Raw genomic sequence first — 22,973 nt, forward strand, 5'->3', positions numbered from 1 at the left:
ACTTCACTTGCTTTTGTTCCAGAACAAGATATTATTTACGCTATTTCTGAACTTGAGAATCATTTATCCAATGAATTTTATGCAATTTTAGAATGGTTTACGAACACATACATAGGGCGTCTAAGGAATAATAGAACCAGGGCTCTACCGATCTTTCCCTAAAAGGTTTGGTCTGTGTACCAAAGAACAATAAATGGAAGTGATAGGACAAATAATTTTGAGGAAGCCTGTCATCGAAAATTGCAATTGAGCTTTGGCAGCAACACAAGTCATCCAAATTTATGGATTTTTATAAATGGACTACAAAAAAATTCAAAAAACATATGATGTTGATTATGAAAGAGCAGTAGCAGGTTTTCAACATCAGCACAAATGTAGACGTTACGATGATGCTGACCAAAGAATTTTGAAAAAAAGTTATAAATTACGATAGGGAAAATATGATATAATATTTGCGTGGTATTGCATACATTATACTGTCCTTCAAGTATTAAGTATAATATGAATTGATAAATTTAAAATAAAAATTTTGTTTTGAATTTCAGATACTTTTTTGTTTTAATGTATATATATGTAACATCTGTAAACATGTTTGTCGATTACAAAATAATATTAATAAATTAATTAAAAAACTATATTTTTTCTTTATTTTAATGTGGGGCAATTATACCTTTTCATTTTTAAATCATTTTTGGACCACTCTTTTTAATCATCTCTTTCTTAAATGATCCTACAAATATTGATATATGATATAATTCTTCGAAAACGAATTCTTCGAAAGTAAGTTTTTTGAATGATCAGTTCTCCAAAAAAATAAAATTTTTTAATATCGAAAATTACACTGGAGGCAAATTTATGCAGGTAAGCTTAGGTCAGATTAGGTCTGGATTATTTTTAGTTTTTTTTTTCAATTATGTGGAAATAACTCATAACTCATAGTTCATAACTTATAACCTCATAAGTCTTAACCATATTTATATTACCAGTATTTCCAAAAAATATCCACCAAATTGTATCCCTGCTAAGCGAGCAAAAATTTGTAAGTTTCTGTCGCTCACATGAATGTCGCCCATTGTGAATAGCCCAGTTGTCGCATACCCTAAATCGATGCACAAAATCAGTTTTATTGTTGTTAAAATGCTCCAAGCACTGTTCAGAGATTTTCATGCGAGTGTGTTTTTGATCTGCTGTGAGCAAGCGTGCCACCCATCTTGAGCAAAGCTTTTTCATTTGCAATTCTTCATGCAAAATATATTCTGCATGTTCTTTTGAAATGCCTATAGTCTCAGCAATTACATGTACTTTGACTCACAGGTCATCCAATACCAAATCATGCTGATCAATGATTTCTGGTGTTGTTACACTTTTTGGATGTCCTTCACGTGGATCATGTTCAAGGCTAATATAACCACATTTAAACTCGGCAGCCCATTTCTTAATTGTTGAAAACAAAGGAGAAGAGTGCCCATAAACTTTTATGAACTTCAAATGAATTTCTTTTGGCATTAAACCTTCTTTTACAAAGAATTTTATAACCAGATGATACTCAATTTTATCCATTTCAAGGGATACAGACAACACTTTGCTTCAGACAGCTGTATAAAAGAAATACTACTTGACAGAATGACTTTCAATTTCATATGGATGCTTATGACAGATGTACCAACTTAGAAAAAAAATCTTGGCGATAGTGTTGTCATCTATAGTCAAGGCCAAAAACCTTTCAGACCTTTCCACCCTCGTATATTCAGTTAACCAACTAAAATAAAACTATAATAGCGTTATCTTACTCCAAAGATAACACTATTATAGTTTTATTTTAGTTGGTTAGAATATTTCAGATTCATATCCATGATAGTGCATTGACTTCAAGAATCAACATTTTGTGTATTCTAAAGAATGGAGCTCAATTATAAAAATAATATTTACCATAAACATATAAATATATACAATAGATATAATCACTGTATATTAAATAATTCGTAGTAGTAAGACTTATACGTTGGTTAGACATAACTGGTAATTAATTTACGGAATTAACAACGCATATGAAGTATATTAATTAAAGATAACTTTAATGAATCACTTCTATATTTCGGCAATGTCACATTGCCATCTTCAAGAACATAAAGATATGGTATGTGCACTAAGGAACTAACAAAGCAAATGAGGAAGAAAGTAAGAAACTAATTTTGTTCCTAAAGTCCTAATGGTGCCCTCTTGCAGGCTAATTTGGTAGTCTTGGCAGTTGGGCTGAAGTTCTCATAATGAAAGTCTCCCAAATTTGGGGCAGTTTCATGCACCCAAATTTGTTGAGGTTAGGAACGTTTTTTAGAGCTGCTGAAGATTCTTTGAATAATCTTTCGTATTTAAACTTGCTGCGATGGATTATTTTTGTTTTCTTCCAACGAATTTTATGGTGGGTATCTAAGGCATGGTCTGCCAGCCCAGAGTGGCTGTACTGGTGAAACCGGATGTAGTCTTGGTGTTCTGAAATCCTGATATTTGTTGTTCTGCCTGTTTGGCCAAAGTAGGACAATTTGCAGCTGCAAGGGACCTGGTATACACCAGGTAGGTCTAGGGGAAGTGGTTGGTCTTTGGTAGAGCGGATAAGGGATGCCAACTTTTTATATGTTACAGACCATCTAAAGTGAAATGGTGAATGGTTTTTATGTGCAGAAACGAATTTTCGTACAAAACATTTGTTGCTAGTTAACCAGTCATGCGGTACACATCTCAGTAGGCTACTGACAGGAGTGCAGTGCGGACTATTATTTCGTCTCTGTGTCGTGTTGTGTAATAATTTCTTGTGGGTATAAAATAGAAATGGAATCAAAAATTAAAAAAAAGTTATCTGGTGCACAAAATCATAAGCATCATGCTGCGAAAGAAGCAGATATTAAGAAACAAACTGGGGCTCTTAATAAATTTGTTAAAATACTAAAATATTCTGATGCAGATTGTAACCAACTTGATACATCAGAAATCAGAGTTGAAGAACCGTGCATATCATCCAGTGTGCATGAAAGTACTATTGCAACTACTGAACAAGATAACAAGATGCATGATTTAAGTGAAAAAAAAATTAGGAGAAGATTTAGTTGTAGATGACCACTAAACTAACTCATTGATAGTCTCTGTAAATTCAGAAGATCCAGGTGAATGGGGAAATATTGATGAAAAATTACGAGCTTAATTCCGAAACTTTAAATTCTGTTTTTTGCTTTTTTTGCAAACTTTTTGCATCTACTGGATCAAGTAGCTTGTAGAAGGTTATAACGAATGGAGAAATGTATGTACAGCTTTGCATAGACATGAGACTAGACATGTGTGAAACTTCCACACACCTACTTGTCCTAAAGTCAATATCACATGATCTTTCTCACCAGCTAGAGATGGATGATTTCATTTATAGTGACATCCTCTGATGCTATAACCCAATAGAAATCTTGTGTTCCTTTCACCACATCTCAGATAACTTTCCCTGAATAATTTCCAATATTCAATTTTCTTATTATCACATGCAAATTCCTCTTTCCAATCTATGCTGGCATAGTTAAAATCCCTTCATAATATTTACCTACTTTGCTTTGATAAGCTAATGCCTACTCATCTTATACTCAACATCCCTAATTTCTCCAACCTTAAAAATGGTGTCAATGTTCTACAATGTCTCAGGCATGGAATTGTTATTTAAAAAATATGATAGAGTATTGAAAGAATGTGGCAGTAGATTTGAGCTGTGCTATAAAAAAGTGTTTTTAATCAGTACATAGTGTGGTCACAAATTGTGCTACATTTTTCAGCGATACAAGTGTCCTTCAGTAGTGTTGCTATTGGAGTTTAGTTGTTGTTTATAATGTGTTTATTTTTGATTTATTCTTACCGAGAGGGCGATGTCAGAGTCGGACGCGTTCGGAGGTAGCAGAGAAGAAATAGATAAGTTTTCCACAATACTAAATATATTTAGTATAGTTGTAATATAGTATAGTTTATACTTGTGATATCGCATAAGTATAGCTTATAGTAGAGCATATAATATAGTAGAGTGTTTAGTATAGTTTGATAGTTCCTAGTACTCAGCACTATTTGAATGATGGCAGTAGTCGCAGCTCAAATTGCTAATGGCATGTCATCCAGTCCTCCTCCATTTAAGGACTACATTTTGCATAGCATATTATGGAATTTTGTGGTATGTATGCATCCTGGCAGTTGGATATATGGCAGGTGAGAGATGGGGGAGTACAGATATGCAGAAAATGTAAGAAATGGAAAGAACTTTGTGCATTAGAGATTAGCATAACAGACCTTGGCAGAATTGCATTTATATCAATATTAATATATAAGAATATTCTTATATATAAATATATAAGAATATATTTTTGATTTATTCTCTGCTTCACATCATGTTTGCAAGATGTGAAGCTAGGAAGGATTATTAGTAATACTGGAGCTTGGCAAGAGGATGTGAATAAACTGGACAGATAAGCAAATGAATGGGAGGGTATCAGTTTAATGCAGAAAAATGTAAAGTTTTGAAGTTTGGGATACACTGATCGGAGACTGTATACTGAAGGAAGTAGGGGAGGCAAGAGATGTGGGGTAATGAGCGATAGAAACCTGAAATTCAGGGAACATGTTGCAAAGGTGGTGAAGGTAACCTAGAGGATTGCTGCAATACTGAGAAGAATGCTGACCTGCAAAGATAAAAGAGTTGGTATTCCATGTATAAAGCCCCAATCAGATCACACTTGGACTGTTGTTTTCATTTGTCCCCAGGATTTGAAGCGGATAAATTAACTGTGGAAAGGGTAACAGAGGCAGATAACAGAGATGGTTTCAGGACTGTACAATGTTAGAGGACAAGCTGAAGGAATGTGGACTGCAAAGTTTGGTGAATAGAAGAAGAAGAGTTGATATGGTTGAGACTTAACTGTTGAGAGGTAGTTACAGGGTTGACAGAGGGGAGTTCTTTCACTTGGTGGAAAAGGGAGGGAAAAGGAGCAAGGACAAAGGGGTATTCCTTGGAAGTTACTAAAGGAAGCTGTGAGCATGAGGGTAGAGGAGTGGTTTCTTTGCATGTAGGGTGGTTGAACTGTGGAATGCATTGCTTGATAGACTGGTGAGAGTGAGAACAGTCAATGAGTTCAAGGAGTGGTATGATAGACTGTGTTTTCTACGAAAAGGCCTTCCAAGATGAGTCTTTTGACTCCATGACAAAGGGGTATTCCTTGGAAGTTACTAAAGGAAGCTGTGAGCATGAGGGTAGAGGAGTGGTTTCTTTGCATGTAGGGTGGTTGAACTGTGGAATGCATTGCTTGATAGACTGGTGAGAGTGAGAACAGTCAATGAGTTCAAGGAGTGGTATGATAGACTGTGTTTTCTACGAAAAGGCCTTCCAAGATGAGTCTTTTGACTCCATGCCTGAATCTTAATAATAACAATTATAATATTCTACATTGCCCACTACTTGTTGCCACAGTACTGTAAATAATGTTTCTTATATGACAGATGACTGAATACCATACAAATTCATCAACCAGATTCATATCCTATGGAAATGCTATTACTGATCTCCCTATTAACTCAATTCAAAGAAAATTTAATTATCGTTATTATATATGAAACTGGTGATTACTCGAAATGTAATAATAAATCATTTCACAAATCAACTATTATTTACATTGTATAACATATAAGGAAAATTCATTATATCCAGAATTAAAATATTAAATCACTTTCACATACTTCCTTTCAGTTTAATTGTACAAACAATTAGAGATAAATGTGAATGAACTTAACCAAAGAGTGTAACAAATCCATAATGACAATTATGTAGGCCAAGTGGTTACATCACATTAATCCATCAGAATACACTTTAACCATGCTGCCGGCCAAGGCATCAAGGTTAGCGTGGATGTGAAGTGCATATAAAATTGTAATACCATTGATATTACATTGAAATAAATGATGGATGCGAAGAGTATTAGGATGCATATTTTATCCATAATGGCTGGCTAGGTGGTTAAAGAACTAGGAATAATTTTCAGTGGTTCTAAGACCTATTCTACACTCAGAGTTCAAAGTATTAAAAAGGAACCATATATTTAGCCTTCACCATGATAGAAGAATTTAACTGAAGAAAATAAATTGTGTATTTAGGAATTCACTCCCTTTCCTGGATACACCGCAAACCTACACACACCGGCCAATATATTCTTGCTAATTCAAATCATCACCCTTCGCAAAAATTCAGAGTCATTAACACTCTCAAAACAGAGCTATAACAATTTGCTCTAATGAACAAGCTCTTAAACCAGAATTAAAAATTATTAGCAATACATTTATAAATAATGGCTAGAGCAAAAATACTATTGATAAAGTTCTTAAAATTTCATCAAAAAATAATATAGATTACAGTAAAACCATAGCTATCCCATACAATAAAGGGAGAGAGATAGATTCGGGTATTGAGACCACGTGTCTATCTCGAACTACATATTATTTCTCTACTAGTTAGCTAGTCTGACTTGTCTGCTATTATAAGCATACACTTCTTTATGCTGTTCCTCCTTATCATCCCAAAATATGCTATACTCTTTTCTCTATTCTTGTTAGGATATCATCTTTTAAAAGCACATTTCACTAACACAATCTTTGAAATAAATTAAAACATTAAGACTACAAACTCAAGCCCCTTATTTCTAATATTTCTGTCATTTTTATAGAGAAAAATCAGTGCTCTGTCAATATTCCTTTTATCTGTCACTGAGTAGTGTTTTCCTCAGTTTGCACTCTGCCATGTGACATGATACACATCTTTTATTCAAGACAGACCCCTCCCCCTGCCTCCCCAAAAGGTCACCTGTTCAAAACCATTTTTCCTGTTAACTTTTGTTTCCTTTTTTTTAACAGAAGTAATCAACCTTAACCAAAAGTGTTGCTTATATTTTATTCACAATGTAGAGACTGTCTTGTGAATGAATTAATCATTCAACTGAACTCAGATCGGTATCAATAATAAGAGCTATACCCATAATGTAACTTTTTAAATACTAAGTAGTTAATTGAGCCATACATTCTTAATCAACTTACATCTGTTTGTGAGTGTGCATCTTCATCATCAAGTGAAAGAACAGTCAAGGAAGTTTCAATCTGCTCCAAGTAGCTTTCATTCTCTGGATGGATTGATAATAAATGTTCTCTATTCTGAAATGATCAAAAACATCTTTGAAATAAAAAAGATAGCAATAATAATAAAATAAGTATAAATTTAACAAAATTGAAAGAACTCTCCCTTCCTCCATAACTTTTATAACTTATTGCAAAACAATTCTACCAAAATCATACGGTTATATATACAAGGTGTACTATGTTCAAAATAAACTTAATAAAAATAAGAAATGCACATTTTTAACACGTTTACTGCCATGCTCCTCAGGCATAGTTTGTTCATGCATGCCAAGAGTTTTCACATCTTCAAGGTCACTACAAGTAATCCCGTAACCAGCTTATCAGACAGAATTTTATTTCAAAGGCCAACTAAGAGTAATCTCGTATCACTTCCACCTATATATTACATGCACTGACGACGGTGTTTATTGCGTCTAGTCTAGTTTTAGTTTCTAGTCTCTAAGAACTTTCAATTTCGCCATGGCCAGTAAAAGAAAACTTACTGATATAGAAGTAGAAGCTTATGCTAATATGAGCGATGATGAATTTCATGAAATATTTGGTTCCGATTCCAAAGATGATCCTAAAGACAACTCTGGCAGTGACTCAGATGATGAAGAAACTTTTGAAGATGAAGTTAGCATCCAGCCAAATACATCAACATCTACTTATTGGGAAAATTCAGAACAAGAGCCCCATAATTTGACTTTATTGAAACTGCAGGTTTTAAAATTGACACTGGAAATTTCAGTATCAAAAGGTTAGTTAAACTTTTCATTTCTGAAGATTTTCTCACAATTTTAGTAGAACAAACCAATTTATATGCTTTACAAGATACTGAGCAAAGCCGAGCACAGATCAAAAAAAGTCAAAGAATTTCCAACTGGAAAGCAACAGACATACCTGAAATGAAATTATTTCTTGGACTTTTACTTCATATGGGTCCTTGTAATTTACCGTCTATTGAGTATTATTGGAGTACAAATCAACTTTACAATTTGCTATTTTGGAGCTCTAAAATGAGCCGAAATTGATTTCAAATTTTATTGTGTCATTTGCATTTTGCAGATAATTCCCAAGCAGCTAATGATAAATTGCACAAATTCAGACCAGTCCTAGATCATTTTAATAGTGTAATGAGAAATAGCTACACAGAAACTTATGTATTGATGAGTCAGTGGTGTTGTGGTGCAGTAGACTGGTGTTTTGGCAATACATAAAAAACAAAAAACATAAATATGGCATGAAATTCTATGAACTATGCAAATCGAATGAATTGGTGATAAAAATAAAAATTTACACAGGAAAATTTGAATCCTCTTTAGCGAAAATGGGTCACGCATATGATATTGTATTCCACTTGATGGAAGAATATTTAGACAGGGGTTATGTATTGCATATGGACAATTTTTATAATTCTGTAGCTCTGACGGAATCGCTTACCGACAGAAAAATGTACGTGTGTGGAATCCTGAGAAATAATAGGAAAAACAATCCACCAGATGTTATTCAGAAGAAACTAAAGAAAGGGGAATTTGTCTGGCAAAGAAGAGGTCCTGATGTAGTTAGCAAATGGAAGGATAAGAGGGAAGTTCTTTCCATTTCAAATATTCACAAATTTAAAATGGTTGAAGCGCAAAACCAGAATGGTAAATTTCAATTAAAACCAAATATCTTTAGGGATTATAATTTGGGTATGCCAGGCACTGATCTTTCTGATCAAATGCTTTCTTACTATTCCACCTTACAAAAGACAATTAAATGGCCAAAGAAATTTGCATACGCATTTTTGAGGTATACATTCAAAATGCGCATCAATTTTATGACATCTTCTTCTTCTGCAGCTTCTTCCACTTAAGTGGGGTCACTGCTGATAATGAGTCTCCTCCACACCTTCCTGTCTTGGGCTGTCACCACATCCAAGTTCTTCATCCTTAGTCCTCTTCTACCAGCTCCCTCCATCTCTTCTTTGGCCGCCCACGCTTCCACCTTCCTTGCACATCCATCTGCATGACCCTTCTTCCCACATATTTGTCCTCTCTCCTCATCACATGACCAAACCATCTCAACCTTGCCTCCTGTATTTTCGCTCCTAAGTTTTGTAACTTTCACTGTTCCCCTGACATAGTCATTTCTCAGACGATCCTTTCTGGTCACACCACACATCCATCTAAGCATTCTCATCTCTGCTACTTCCATCCTGCTGATGTTATTTTTCCTCAGGGCCACAGTTTCTCTAGCATATGTCATAGCTGGCCTCACTACTGTCCTATAGTTTTGCATTTCAGATTGATCGACACCCTCTTATCGCATAACACTCCAGCCATCTCCCTCCAGTTCCTCCAACCCGCTTGTATCCTGCATCCCACTTCCTTCTCAGCTCCTCCATCTTCTTCCACTGTTGAACCTAAGTATCTAAAGTCTCTCACCTTCCTGATGACATTTCCTTCCAGCTCCAGATCTGTCTCCTGTCCGCCACCCGCTGTGCAACACATATACTCTGTCTTACTTCTGCTCAGTCTCATACCTCTCTCTTCCAGTACTTTTCTCCATCTTTCCAGTTTAGTTCCCGCTTCTTCTCTTGAATCTGCACACAGCAAGATGTCATCTGCATACAACATTGTCCAAGGTGCATCTTCTCTCACTTCCTCTGTTACCACCTCCATCACAATATTAAACAGAAATGGACTTAATACTGACCCTTGATGCAAGCCAACTGTTACTTGAAAACTTTCTGTCTGTCCCAGACAGGTCCGAACACTTGTCTTCACATTTCTGTACATTTCCCGCACCAACCTGACATATTTCTCTGGAACCTTCTTCTCCCTCAGACACCTCCAGACTTCTTGCCTTGGCACTCTATCATATGCTTTCTTCAGATCAATAAATGCCAGATTAATTTTATAATATGATTACTGGAAATGCAATGACTACGTTAAAATTTAGAGATCAATTTATTTCAGTTTTTGTTGGAATGGATGAGCTTACAGCATCAGAGAATATCAGGAGGAATTGGGATTTTCATTATTTGGAAATTTTACCACCAACAGAAAAAAAGAATCGCCGGACAAAGCCATGCCATGTGTGTACGCAAAACAAACGACTTATTGTCCTGTTTGCCAGGAAAAACCACTATTGTGCATGGAAAATTGTTTTAAAATGTACCATTCTTAATTTGAATAAATTGTTTTTTTTATTTTATTGATTGGTTTTTATTTTTATTGATTTTATTACGTTTAAATTGATTTACAAATTATGTGTTATATTATGGATTAACTCACGCTTGGCACAGGAGATTGGTAATCGACATACGAGTATATTTGTAGTTGGCTTCTGAGGCACATATATAATATACTATATTTTAGTTGAAATTATTTCCTTTATTCAGAATCCAAGGGTCCAAATTAAGGTAATTATACTAAGGGTTTGGCAGAGGAGGTCGGTAAATCGACATACGAGTATACTCGTAATTGGCAGCGAACATGTTAAGGATAAAGCTCCTGAAAGACTTTTATTAAACCTTTCCACTTTGTATACAAGACATTTTAAAGGTTAATTTTAATTTACTCTATAAAACAAAGCAAAAAATTTTGCATTATGCTGGCATTTTTGAGCAATGTTTAAATCAAAATATAATACTTGGAATCCAAAATGCATACTGCTGAAGATGAAAATTTTGTTCTTCAGCACTATATTTTTTTTAAAAATATAATTTTTATCAGCATTATGTTAAAAGAAATACTGGTGTTGAAATATTAAAATACAAAATCCTTTAACTTAATAGCATAATAACAAGGAAAATTTTTTATATTATATTTTACAAAGAAAACATTCACACAAAATTAATTAATTGCATTTCCTAACACTGATTCTGAAGACCAAAGAATATGAACTAAAAATATTTCTGAATTAATATTTTGATGTATTTCAAACTGGATAAATTCTCTCAGATATTGGCATTTATCTTTTATTTATTTATTTTTATATTGTTTCCATAAACGAAATGATGAAGGACCTATAAACACATCAGCGCCATGTGTGGGGTGCAGGTGAGGACTGAAAGAGAAGTCCACTGGCTTTTTTTTTTTTTTTTTTTTTTTTGAAGAATTGAAGTTTGTAGTGATTTGAGAATGCATCATGTGGAAGGTAGTTCCAGAAGACAGAGGTGTAGATGGAATAAAAGAGGAAAAGTAGGTTTGGTGTGTTTGCAGTTGCACTGTAAAGGGGGGGGGCAGCTGCTACTCTTGTGTGCAACAGAAATTGGAGGAATGACTGTTTATAGTACTTGGTCAATAGACGATCTATGTTCTACCAAGGCTGATCTTACAGCTGAACTTCCTTTTACTTGCCAGACTTTCCTGTTCAATGGCTACAATGCCAAAATAATCAACAAATTAATTGTCCCTCCCATCTCATCACATCCCGCTCAACATGATGACTATAATGCTATCATTGTTTATTATATTTGGGACACCTCAGAAAAAATAGCCACAGATCTAATAAAAAAAGTACATCTGTGCTGCATTCAAACTTTATCTAAGGCTAGTCCAAGAATCCTCTACTTCCTCCTGCAGATCTAGGTGTCTACAAAGTTCCTTGTTCCTGAAACTTATCACATTATGGTCACACTGGGAGATCTCCTAATATCTGCCTAGAAGAACATAATGGAAGAAGAAAATCAATGTAATCTTAATAAATAGTGTTATATTAAACTTCCAAGCTGCCTAAGGCTAGCCAACAGCATCCATAGAGGGTGCCCCTCATAGGACTTTAAGCTTTCAGTCTAATCTTTTCCACATTGTTTTGTGCAATCTGTGTGTGTTTGCAATTTTAATACTGTTTCTCTGATGATGTCTCTCAACGACTGAGATAAGTGATAAGGAGTGATTAAGGTGGTGATGTTTAATTATTTATATGTACTGTATTTATTCCATTAAACCTTAAAATGACTTGTCTATTTCCATATCTAAATTACCACCATTATTAAAACTTTGCCTAAATAGCTAAAGCATTTCACAGTCAATACTATAAGGTCTCCATTCAGGTTGCAATTGATGTGGTTAATGTTCCTGACTATTTTCAAAGATTTTGTTGGTGATTCTGATACAGAACTTGTTACAGCAGTTATTCAATTTATTATATATATATATATACAGGGTGGTTCAAAATTCCACGTACAAACTTTGAGGGGAAGGTAGAGAACATCAAAATCAACCACATTCACATAGGAAAGCATGACCGGAAATGCCACCAGAAGGTACTAACAGGGACACAAAGGGCAGTAAGTAGTCTAAAAAACTTTATTAGGAGTAACTGAACAGTTCAATAGTAGTTGGATATGCAATATGGTTTCACATCAGGTGCTCAAAGTTACGACCATTAGCAGTGATGCATGCCTGACATCGACGATGCATTGATTGCCGCACATTTTCGAAAATACCTGGAGTTTCCTGGATATTAGCAGCGGCGATGGCGATTCTTGTCACGAGGTCCATGTCAGAGGCAACAGGCGTTTCATATACCCCCCACAGAAAGAAATCAATGCTTGATAAATCGGGTGAGCATGGGGGGGGACACATGATGGGTCCACCACGCCCAATCCATCAAGCCCTAAAGGACCTGTCCAAATGCTGACGCACAGAAATGCCAAAATGGGGTGGAGCCCTGCCATGTTGGAACTACATCTGCCGACGCACAGTCATTGGAACATTATTCAGCAAATCCAGCAGAACTTCTTCCCAAAACTTTATACAATGTGACCATTGCCCTTTTATATCTCATGGTCAATGTCTTCCTCAATACTGCAACAAATCCTCTGAGTTGTCTTCACAACCTTTGCAATATGACCTCTATTCATATTTCCAAGTACAATCATCCAAAGATCCCTTGTTTCCTCCACTTCTTCCAGCATAACTCCACTAAATGAGTATGAAGGATCCCAAAATTTAGTAGCATTAAACTGACAGCCAATTCATTTTCTCACTAGTCCAGCTTATTCAAATATTCCTGAAGAGTTGAAATGTCAGCATTATTAATAATAACTCTCCTAAGCTTTGCATCATCTGCCACAACTGAATATTTTCTTGTAGTCCCGTGACAATATCACAACATAAAGATTGAACAGTAATGGTCCCAATACTGAACCCTGTGGAACTTCACTTATAACCTTCCTACTCCCAGATACTGCTCCTCCATATACAATTCTCTGATATCTATCAGAAAACCAGTTACTAATCCAATCTACTGATCTGATATCCAAACCTGTATTCAACTTAAAAATCAACTTGTCATGTGGCATCCTGTCATATGCATTTGTAAGCACCCCTAAAAATGACAGTGTAGAACTTACATCATTCACTGCTCTTGTTACTCTGTTACAGAAGGCAACTAGATTACTATAACAAGAGTACCCTTTAAATCCATGCTGACTGGCATAAATAATATTGCTCTCATCTGCCCAATTCTGTATATTAGTTCTTACTAATTTCTCCGAAATCTTAACAGCTACAGAAGAAAAACAAACTGGCCTATAGTTTGATACTTCCATTCTGCCACCACCACCCTTGACACTATATTACCCTCCTTCCACTCTCCAGGAGCTTGTCCAACTGCAAGACTTTCATTAAACAACCAGATCAATAGCAGTCAGTTCCACAGCACATTTTCCTAAAACTCATGTAAATTTCCATCTAGTACCTTCACCTCACTGACATCTAGTGTACTCAAGTATTTAGAATACATCCTCTTCTTTCACTTCTAATACTTCACCACTTCTTATCCCTCTAGGAATCAATCTTGTTTAACCAGGATGGAACACTCTAATAAAGCGATGATTAAGTAGCTGAAATATGTCATATGCAGTATTGGTTACATGAATCCCATCTCCGTCCAACAAGATTATCCATCCGCAATCATATTAAACCCTTAAACGAACTATACTCTCCTAACTTGAGCTTTATATTCCTCATGCAGCTGTCCTTCACTTCACTTCACTGTTTTTTGCTCTGTTCATATGTCTTCCATAATTTCTTTTTCATCTGCAATTTCTGTTTAATTTCACTAGTCATACATTGGCCTTCAAATCATTTTATCTTCTTCACTCAAGTATACAATCTGCCATTACTGTGAACAATTTTTCTTAAATATCTCCCATGCATTCCTGACATCACTCCTACAAATTCTTCCATCCATTATGCTGCTGCAAGATGATTTCTAAGTCTACCTTATAATTCCACATAAATTCCTTCTGCCTTAATACTTCTACATGCCTATTCATCCTCCAAGTCATGAATACATGGTCTCTTACCCATTTGGGTCACAATCAGATCTTCTGATGCTACGAATGAGTCTGAAATGCTTGATCCCTCTACCACATGCTGCCTAAGGCAGTCATCCCTGAAGAAGTCCAAAAATGCAGTTCCCTTAGTACCGTATGCTGCCTCCTCTGCCCAGTTTATACTGGGCAGAGGAGGCAGCATATAACATTGTTCTGGTTGAAGTCCCCTATAATGATAACTCATTTTGCATTTGCTAAGCTTGCCTAAAATATTTAATGCTTATCATAATATTTTTTCCTCGTCTATAGCTACATCCCAATTAATATCTTGTCCTATAAAATTCTTTCTTGCAACGTACACACTCAAAGCTATTAATATAATTTCTGCTCTGATTCTCTATCCTGAGAGGGTACAATTATAAAGTTGTACAATTATATGTAAGAATAATTATAAAGTTGTACAGTCCATTATTACTTACTTTTGCCCAAGTTGTTCTGTCTGTGGTTGTGAGACAGCCTACACCTGGTCCTCTGGGATTACTCTGGCACCACTGAACAATAAAATGTAGCTGTTGTTTAAGTTCAGGATAAGTAAGGGGTTCACCATCTTCATCAATGACTTCAAAGGTGAAAATATGTCCTTTACAAAATACTACGATGTGGGTTGGCCCTTGTTCATTCTCTGCTTCTGTTTTAAAGGAAAAATGTTTTCGAAATGCTTTTTATGATAAAATCTACAACACCTACTCACTCTGGAAAGTATGAGTAGGTGTTGTAGTTATAACATTATATTATAATACGAGAAAGTTTTTAATATACAAATAAGTATTCTTATTTCGGAAACTCTACTTTTGGGCACCAAAAAATATAAAAATTTTACTTCTTTTAGCAAAAGACAGAATTTTGTGATGATTCTATAAGAAATTGAAACTTGTTTCTTAAAAATTCTGTATGTAAATTAAAAAAAAAATTAATACTCTCAACATTATGAATAAAATTATTATATTCATAATCAGTCCATGTTTACTGCAGATGGAAAGCAAGATAAAGAAATAAAAATAAGAACAGCATTGCTAAAGATGCCTTCTAGAAAAATAAGGATCTGCTCAGAAGTTCTGTGGGTATCGAGACAAAGAAAAGAATGATAAGAACATTAGTGTGGCCAGTTTTCACATATGGAAGCGAGACTGGATATTCAAGAAGAGAGCAAGACAACAGATAATGGCCTTTGAAATGTGGTGCTATAGGAGAGCTCTGAAAATTTCATGGACAGAACATATGACAAATACAGATGTCCTACAGAGGATGAGAACACAGAGATCTTTATTAAAGGAAATGATCTAGAGAAAGATGAAATTGGCAGGATATGTACTGATGAGAGGTTCAGCAGGGCAGAGGATACTAACTGTTTTAGAAGGAAAAATTATGGGAAAGACATGGCTTGAGAATATAAGATCATGGACAGGATCACATGGCTATGTAGAAACAAAAAGGAAATCCACCAGCAGAGAGAACTAGAAGGACATAGTGCTGCACCCTCTCACTGAGGAAGCTACATGAAGAAGAAGAATTTTTCACTACATAATTTAAGGAAATTACAACGTACTCGGATATACATTAAAATAAATTTTAATATATTTCTATATTTCGGTAACGTCACGTTGCCATTTTCAAGAACTTAAGTACAAGACACGTGCACGTAGGCACAACAAACAGTAAGTGAGGAAGAAGTAGGAAGCTAATTATTTCTCCTAAAGTCCTGATGGTGCCCTCTAGCGGGCAATGTTGGTATTCTTGGGCGATTGGGCTGAAAGTCTTCTGATGTAGGTTCCCAAATTTGAGGAAACCTACATCAGAAGACCTTCAGCCCAAGAATACCAACACTGCCCGCTAGAGGGCACCATCAGGACTTTAGGAGAAATAATTAGCTTTAGCTTCCTACTTCTTCCTCACTTACTGTTTGTTGTGCCTGCGTGCACGTGTCTTGTACTTAAGTTCTTGAAAATGGCAACGTGACGTTGCCGAAATATAGAAATATATTAAAATTTATTTTAATGTATATCCAAGTACTCTGTAATTTCCTTAAATTATACAGTGAAAATGCATAACCAACGTCTAAGCCTTTCCATGAGAAGAAGAAGAATCAGTCCAATGAAGTTTAAAGGACACATAGCAAGTGTTGCATGAACTATACACTGCATTGCTAATGCTCTGCTTATCATAATAAGCAGAGTTCATAGATAAGTATGGATAAGGTCAATGGTGGTTGTGTCACTATATAAAGAATTGTTCAGATCACACTTGTATTATTATGCTCATATTTGGTCACTTAGGTTTCACTGTGATGTGGAAACATTGAAGAAGGGCCAGAGATGAATGACTCGAGCAATATCAGGAATCTGAAATGCTGGGTATGGAGAGAGATTAAAGGAATGTAAATTGCCTACTTTGGTGGAAGAAGAGATGATATGATATGATAGAGATATTCATGAGGGGATTTTATCAGATTAATACATAGATTATAAAAAAGAGAGGAAGAACAAGAAGTCATGGAAGTTATGTAAAAGTGTGGTGAAAAGGGCATAAGAGGTAGATTATTTACATGGAGAATTGTGGGTGAGTAGAACACATTACCAGAATGCCCTGTTAATATCAGGAGTGTTGAGGACTGTAAGATGTAATATGACCACTATGTTGCTAGTTGATGAACATCCCACAATGAGTCTGCTGACTCAATGAAGGTTGATATGATGATGCTGATGATGATAATAATTTCATTTAATTGATTATGGATGCTATAATAATATACATGGGCATACCTATCTGTTCAGGATGCATACAATAAAAGTGTGGTGTTTATGCGACAGAATCAGATGTACACAAAGATTTAACAAATACACATGATAGATCTCCCCCCCCCACACACACACACCATCTTTTATGAGAAATCCTACCCATGAAAAAAGTTCCAAACATGAAACCCTTTTTTTCATAGGTAGGATTTCCATCAAGCAGAGTAGCAATCACACTGGGTGACACTATCCTGCTTATTAGAAGCCTGAAATTCATACCACCTAAAATCAATACCACCTAAAACATTCACAGACATTCATGGCCAAAGTGAGATTCAAACCCACTTTGGCCATGAATTTTCTTTCTCAACCTGTTGTTGAGAAAGAAAATACATTATTCACATGGTCAGCCAGACTAGTATCTATTTATCTTCTAACAACACAATCTAAATACATATTAAAACACTGTTCAGGAAGTATTTTTCTACACAGTGAACAAAAATTAATGTTCAAAATTAACTGTTATAATACAAACTTAACAATGCATTATTCATTCTCTTCCTAAAGGCAATAATCATATGATCTACAAGTATGTGAAGAAACTGCTAGCATGAGCAATAAAGAGAGAAGAAAACAAACAAAATTTCACCAAATACAGTTTATTCCAAGTATTAAAACAGACAATTGCAAAATATATAGAATAAGCAATTATTCTTTAAAAAATGAAATAATTTTACTAACTAAAAAAGACAGAAATGACACCAGACAAAAATAAAATATGACTTAATTGTCATAAAAATATGCCTTATAGAGGTATATCACAATCATCTTTGTGTACTCAATAATGACATGGCTATGCAAATAAAATTTGAATTGTCAATCCTAAGAATTGAAAATTTGCAGAACTGCATGCAAAAAGTCTCAGCGAACAGAAAATGCAGAGAAAATTCACTTTACAGGAAACAGTGGCAAGTTGCTGACAGAACTACTTGAACACTGCTCACAGATAACTAGCATTATAAGTTTTAAAAGAGATATACCGTGAGTAGACATATCGATACAAAATTAATAATGGAAAACTCACGTACAAAGATTATTTAATAGTATACTTTTCACCTATGTGTTACAGGCATCTTCAGTACATTTTAAGCTCAAATTAAACAATAACTGAGAATTCCAATTTGAGCTTGAAATGTACTGAAGATGCCTGTGACACACAGGTGAAAATTATACTATTAAATAATCTTTGTACGTGAGTTTTCTGTTATTAATTTTGTAACTAAAATTATGTAAATAAAGATTACCTGATATTATGGCTGAGGCAATAAGGCTAATATATTATGCATGTTGTCTGAGTAAAGGTGCACTTTCCATCCCAGCTAGTTTGTCTGTTTCATGTGAGGAAAATATTTGGTGAATAAATAAATAAATCATAACAAAAAAACATACCACCAGTACTGCCTAGCATCAACCAATTCATCTTCAGACAACTGCAAAGTTCTTATAAAGATTCCTTGCATGATTAAGCAGAATGTGTGTAACTGACATTATTGACTCTTCCACATTTACAATGTATGTGTGATTTATTTTTGTGATTTACATTCTGGCAGCTAAAGTATCCTGAATTAATGACAAAGTCAAATAATTTTACAATATTATATTTTATTATTATTATATGGGCACCTCCATGGAGTCCGAAGAACACGGTCTATCACACAGAATCTATCATACCTCTCCTTGAACAGACAAAGCACCAACTGACCCTGGAAATCCATTCCACTCATTCACAACTCTCCAAGCAAAAATCTAGTCCTCACACCCTTGCCAACTACACCATTATTCAACTTCCAGGAAAGATTTCTTGTTCTGGTCCCTCTAGCCAAGTGGTGAAAATTTCCCGTGTCTATCCTATAAAACCCTTTAAGCAACTTAAATGTTTCTATTATATCCCCCCCTCTTTTTCTCTATCCTCATAGGGAGCATTCCAAAGGTCACTCACCATCTTGGTCACTTTGAATCCTCTCCATCACTTCCTCTTCCATGGAGTCCGAAGAACCCAATCTATCACACCTCTCCTTGAACCCATTAACAGACAAAGCACTCACGACTGACCCTGGCAATCCATACCACTCATTCGCAACTTTCCAAGCAAAAAACTAGTCCTCACACCCCTACTAACAACATCTTTATTCAACTTTGAGGGATGACCCCCTTGTTCTGGACCCTCTAGCCAAGTAGTGAAACATTTTCCTTGCATCTGTCCTATAAAACCCTTTAAGTAACTTAAATGTTTCTATCATATCTGTTCTTTTTCTCTTATCAACCAACTTCTGCAATTCACACACTTTCAATCTATCTTCATAGGGAACATTCTACAGGCCACTCACCATCTTGGTCACTCGCTTCCTCATCCCAGCAAGAAATCCAGGGGACCATACTTTGCACAGTAATCTAGATATGGGCATATCAAGGCCTTATAAAGAGGAATGACAACTTCCTTATATACTTATTAATGTGTTCTTCAGTAGCCAAGTAATCTTATGGGCTACCTTAGCAATATGTCTTCTGAACATTAACTCTCTGTCTATCATCACCCTTAAATCTCTTGCTTCATCCATGGCTTGTAATCTATTTATCCCAAAATGCAAAACTTTACATTTCTCGACATTAAACTGATTCTCATTAACTTTGCCCAAACTGACAGCCTATTTAAATTGTCCTGCAAGCTCTCCACATCACCTTAATTAACATTTACTCTACCTAATTTTGCATCATCAGCTGAATATTTCCTTTCAGGTTATTTCCTATATCATTTATGTACAAATTAAAAGGCAATGGTCCCAGCACTGAGCTTTGTGGCATACCACTAGTCACCTGTTTTCACCTCGATTCTTCACCTCCATATACCACTTTTTGATATCTGTGCAGCAGCCATCCTCTTATCCACTTAACCAGTGTCATATCCATCCCCATTTGTTCTAATTTGCATAACAGAATTCCATGTGGTATTCTGTCAGATGCCTTTGCAAAACTAGCAAAATCACCGTGTAGCCATTTCCTTTATCCATCTCATCTGTTACACTGTTATAAAAAGTTAGTACATTACTAAGGCATGACCGAACCTTCACAAAGCCATGCTGACCCTCATACAGTATCATATTTTTATCTACCCATTCTTGGATTCTCTTTTTTACCAATTTTTCTAGTACTTTTACCACCATGCCTGAGATACTGATTGGTCTATAATTTACTACTGTAGTCTTAGAACATCCCTTATGCAAAGGGATTATTTTGCCCTCTTTCCACTCCCTTGGAACTCTACCAATATCAGGAAGAAAGTCATTGAAATAATTCAATCGTATCTGTCAGAGGGATATTTATAAAGAGTGAGACTATATTAAAACTTACTACAAGATCTATGGGAGGTGTAAGGATAATCCTAAAATTTTATTCTTAAAATCTATTGAATTTTTTATGAAGGAAAAAATGCCTTCTTTCTGCATTTTCCAGTAAATGCAGAAAGAAGATTAGATAGGTACTAGAAACACTGGAAACTCTAGGATAAGAAAGAGATTATTTGTCTTTGGGTGTCTGCATTTACTGGAATCTTTGCCTCCTCCTTAAAAAATTCAATAGATTTTAGGAATAAAATTTCAGGTTTATCCTTACAACCTACAGATGATCTAATGTAGTCTCACTCTTCGCAAATATCCATCTGACAGATAAGACTGAATTATATCATAACAACTTTCTTCCTGATATTGTAAAATTATTTGACTCTGTCATTAATTGAGGATATTTTAGCTACCAGAAATGTACAAGCAGATAGAGGGAACAGCTATGGGGTTCCCCCCCCCATCTTTTCCCCAATACTAGATAATTACCTTATGAAAAATTTCAAACAACATATTCTGGATGTTTTTCCGCCTAAAATTCTGCGGCCCACTAAAAATATATTGTTTTAATTTTTTTGATGATCTGGCAAAAAATAGGCATAATTTTGATTGATTTACACACACAAGATGGAAGACCAGACAATAATAAATAAATGCGCAAATTACGACATTATTTCTTTCAATTTCAATTTCTTTCAATACTCGTGGTAAAGATGGACCAAGCTCTCATTACTCCTTGTCTTAGTATCTCCCATAATGCAAAGCACATATCCTTGCAGACACATATAATGCTATGCATTAAGGGAAGGGCCATTACCCAGAATGCTTTCGACCTTTATTGAATGTTCGAGTACAGGTCAAACTCCAAAAACACAGACACTTGGATAAAGGATTAAACTAAATTTATTATAGTCTAACCAAGTGGAAAAAAAAAACTTCCAAAATAATAATAATAATGATAAATTTAATCTAGATCAATTTCATTTGTTTCACTGCCAACTGTAATTCTCCAAAAACACTCTTTAACCTTTAAGAAATCATGCTGCTACCTATAATGCAGTAGTGCCATTAAGAATATATTCTCAATTCATAACATGAATGAGTTTAGTGTAATTACATGCTTGAACATCAATGATGAAAAGGCTTTTTAGTAGTGTTATTTAAAAACCATAATATCTTGTAAAATTAAGATATTATGTTTTTTAAATAACGATATTAGATATTATGTTTTTTAAATAGCCTGACTCCATTGCAAGTGTTGACCATTTTTTGTAGTTGAAATAAACTTGTTTGTCTTTCCTAATAAATTATTTTATCAATAATCTATATAAATCCCTTTGTTATGGAAAATATATTAAAGGAAATGCAAGCTACAACTTCTGTGAAGTGCAAAACTGAAGGCAAAGGTAAAGCACCAAATTTGCTAACAATACTGACAAAATTTTATTAATAATCTATATAAATCCCTTTGTTATGGACAATAAATTAAAGGAAATGCAAACTACACCTTTGGTGAAGTGCAAAACTGAAGGCAAAGGTAAGGCACCAAAATATGCTAAAAATACTGACAAAAACAGCTCTATTGTATCATCAACTAAAAATCAAGACACATTTTAAAGACAAATGGCTCAAGGAATTCAAGTGGATGTGCTACAAAGACAAAATTGCATCCTGTAGTGTATAGAAAATATCCTGGGAGGACTGCTGACAGTCTTCTCTGGATATTTAAAGTGGGAAAAAAATTCCCAGTTTTTAAAGTAGAAATATTTGTTTCATGAGACTTCAATTTTCAAAGAAAAAAAAAATGCTGTGGCATAGACTTGGCCAGAAACATACCCTCTAGCTGTTTTCCAAATAAAAATTAATTCTAAAATGTTTGGACACTTGAAGTGCCTCTTTAATATAGCCTATTATAAAACTAAATTCAATAAACCATTTACAGAATTCAAAAACAGATATGTCCAGTAGCAGAACAGTTTCAGAATGACATGAAATGTAAATAACTTGTGTCAGATACTACTGATGTTGTTAAACACAAATTAGTAGATGGCGTTGGTGTGGATGATGATGATAGTTGCGGGTCGTTGTAATTGGTGGAGACAGAGTTGTAGAGTAGGTGCCCTCCCTTGATGAGTCCTTTGAACTGCCTGGAGGTGTTATGTAAAATAATAATTATAATAATAAGTCAAAGACTCCATTAGGACTCCGTTAGTGAGTCGTCTTCTAGATGCTTTCTTCAAATACTTCAGATGAGGAGAAAAACTCATAAATTACATGAGATGCATACATAAAAATTGGAAGAAGCATTTCTTTACATAATTCCTCTAAAATGCAGCT

At 34.9% G+C, this 22,973-nt stretch overlaps 1 protein-coding gene across 3 annotated transcripts in view; it reads right to left on the bottom strand.

Annotated features, from left to right (window-relative positions):
* LOC150105441 (peroxisomal carnitine O-octanoyltransferase-like) overlaps positions 1 to 22,973 on the bottom strand; it is a 311,316-nt gene that overhangs the window by 142,600 nt on the left and 145,743 nt on the right. For 2 of the 3 annotated variants that reach the window (XM_090394815.1, XM_090394813.1), the window contains exons 6-7: positions 14,929 to 15,137; positions 7,096 to 7,209 (exon numbers count right to left, since the gene is read on the bottom strand). In XM_090394815.1, the coding sequence (XP_090250941.1) occupies positions 7,096 to 7,209; positions 14,929 to 15,137 (323 nt within the window). The remainder of the gene's footprint in view (positions 1 to 7,095; positions 7,210 to 14,928; positions 15,138 to 22,973) is intronic. The other variant, XM_090394814.1, reaches the window with a different exon arrangement.

The sequence above is a fragment of the Typopeltis vanoorti genome, chromosome 6 (genome assembly GCF_054136105.1).
Source record: "Typopeltis vanoorti isolate ZY-2024b chromosome 6, IOZ_Tvanoo_1.0, whole genome shotgun sequence".
Taxonomy (NCBI): domain Eukaryota; kingdom Metazoa; phylum Arthropoda; class Arachnida; order Uropygi; family Thelyphonidae; genus Typopeltis; species Typopeltis vanoorti.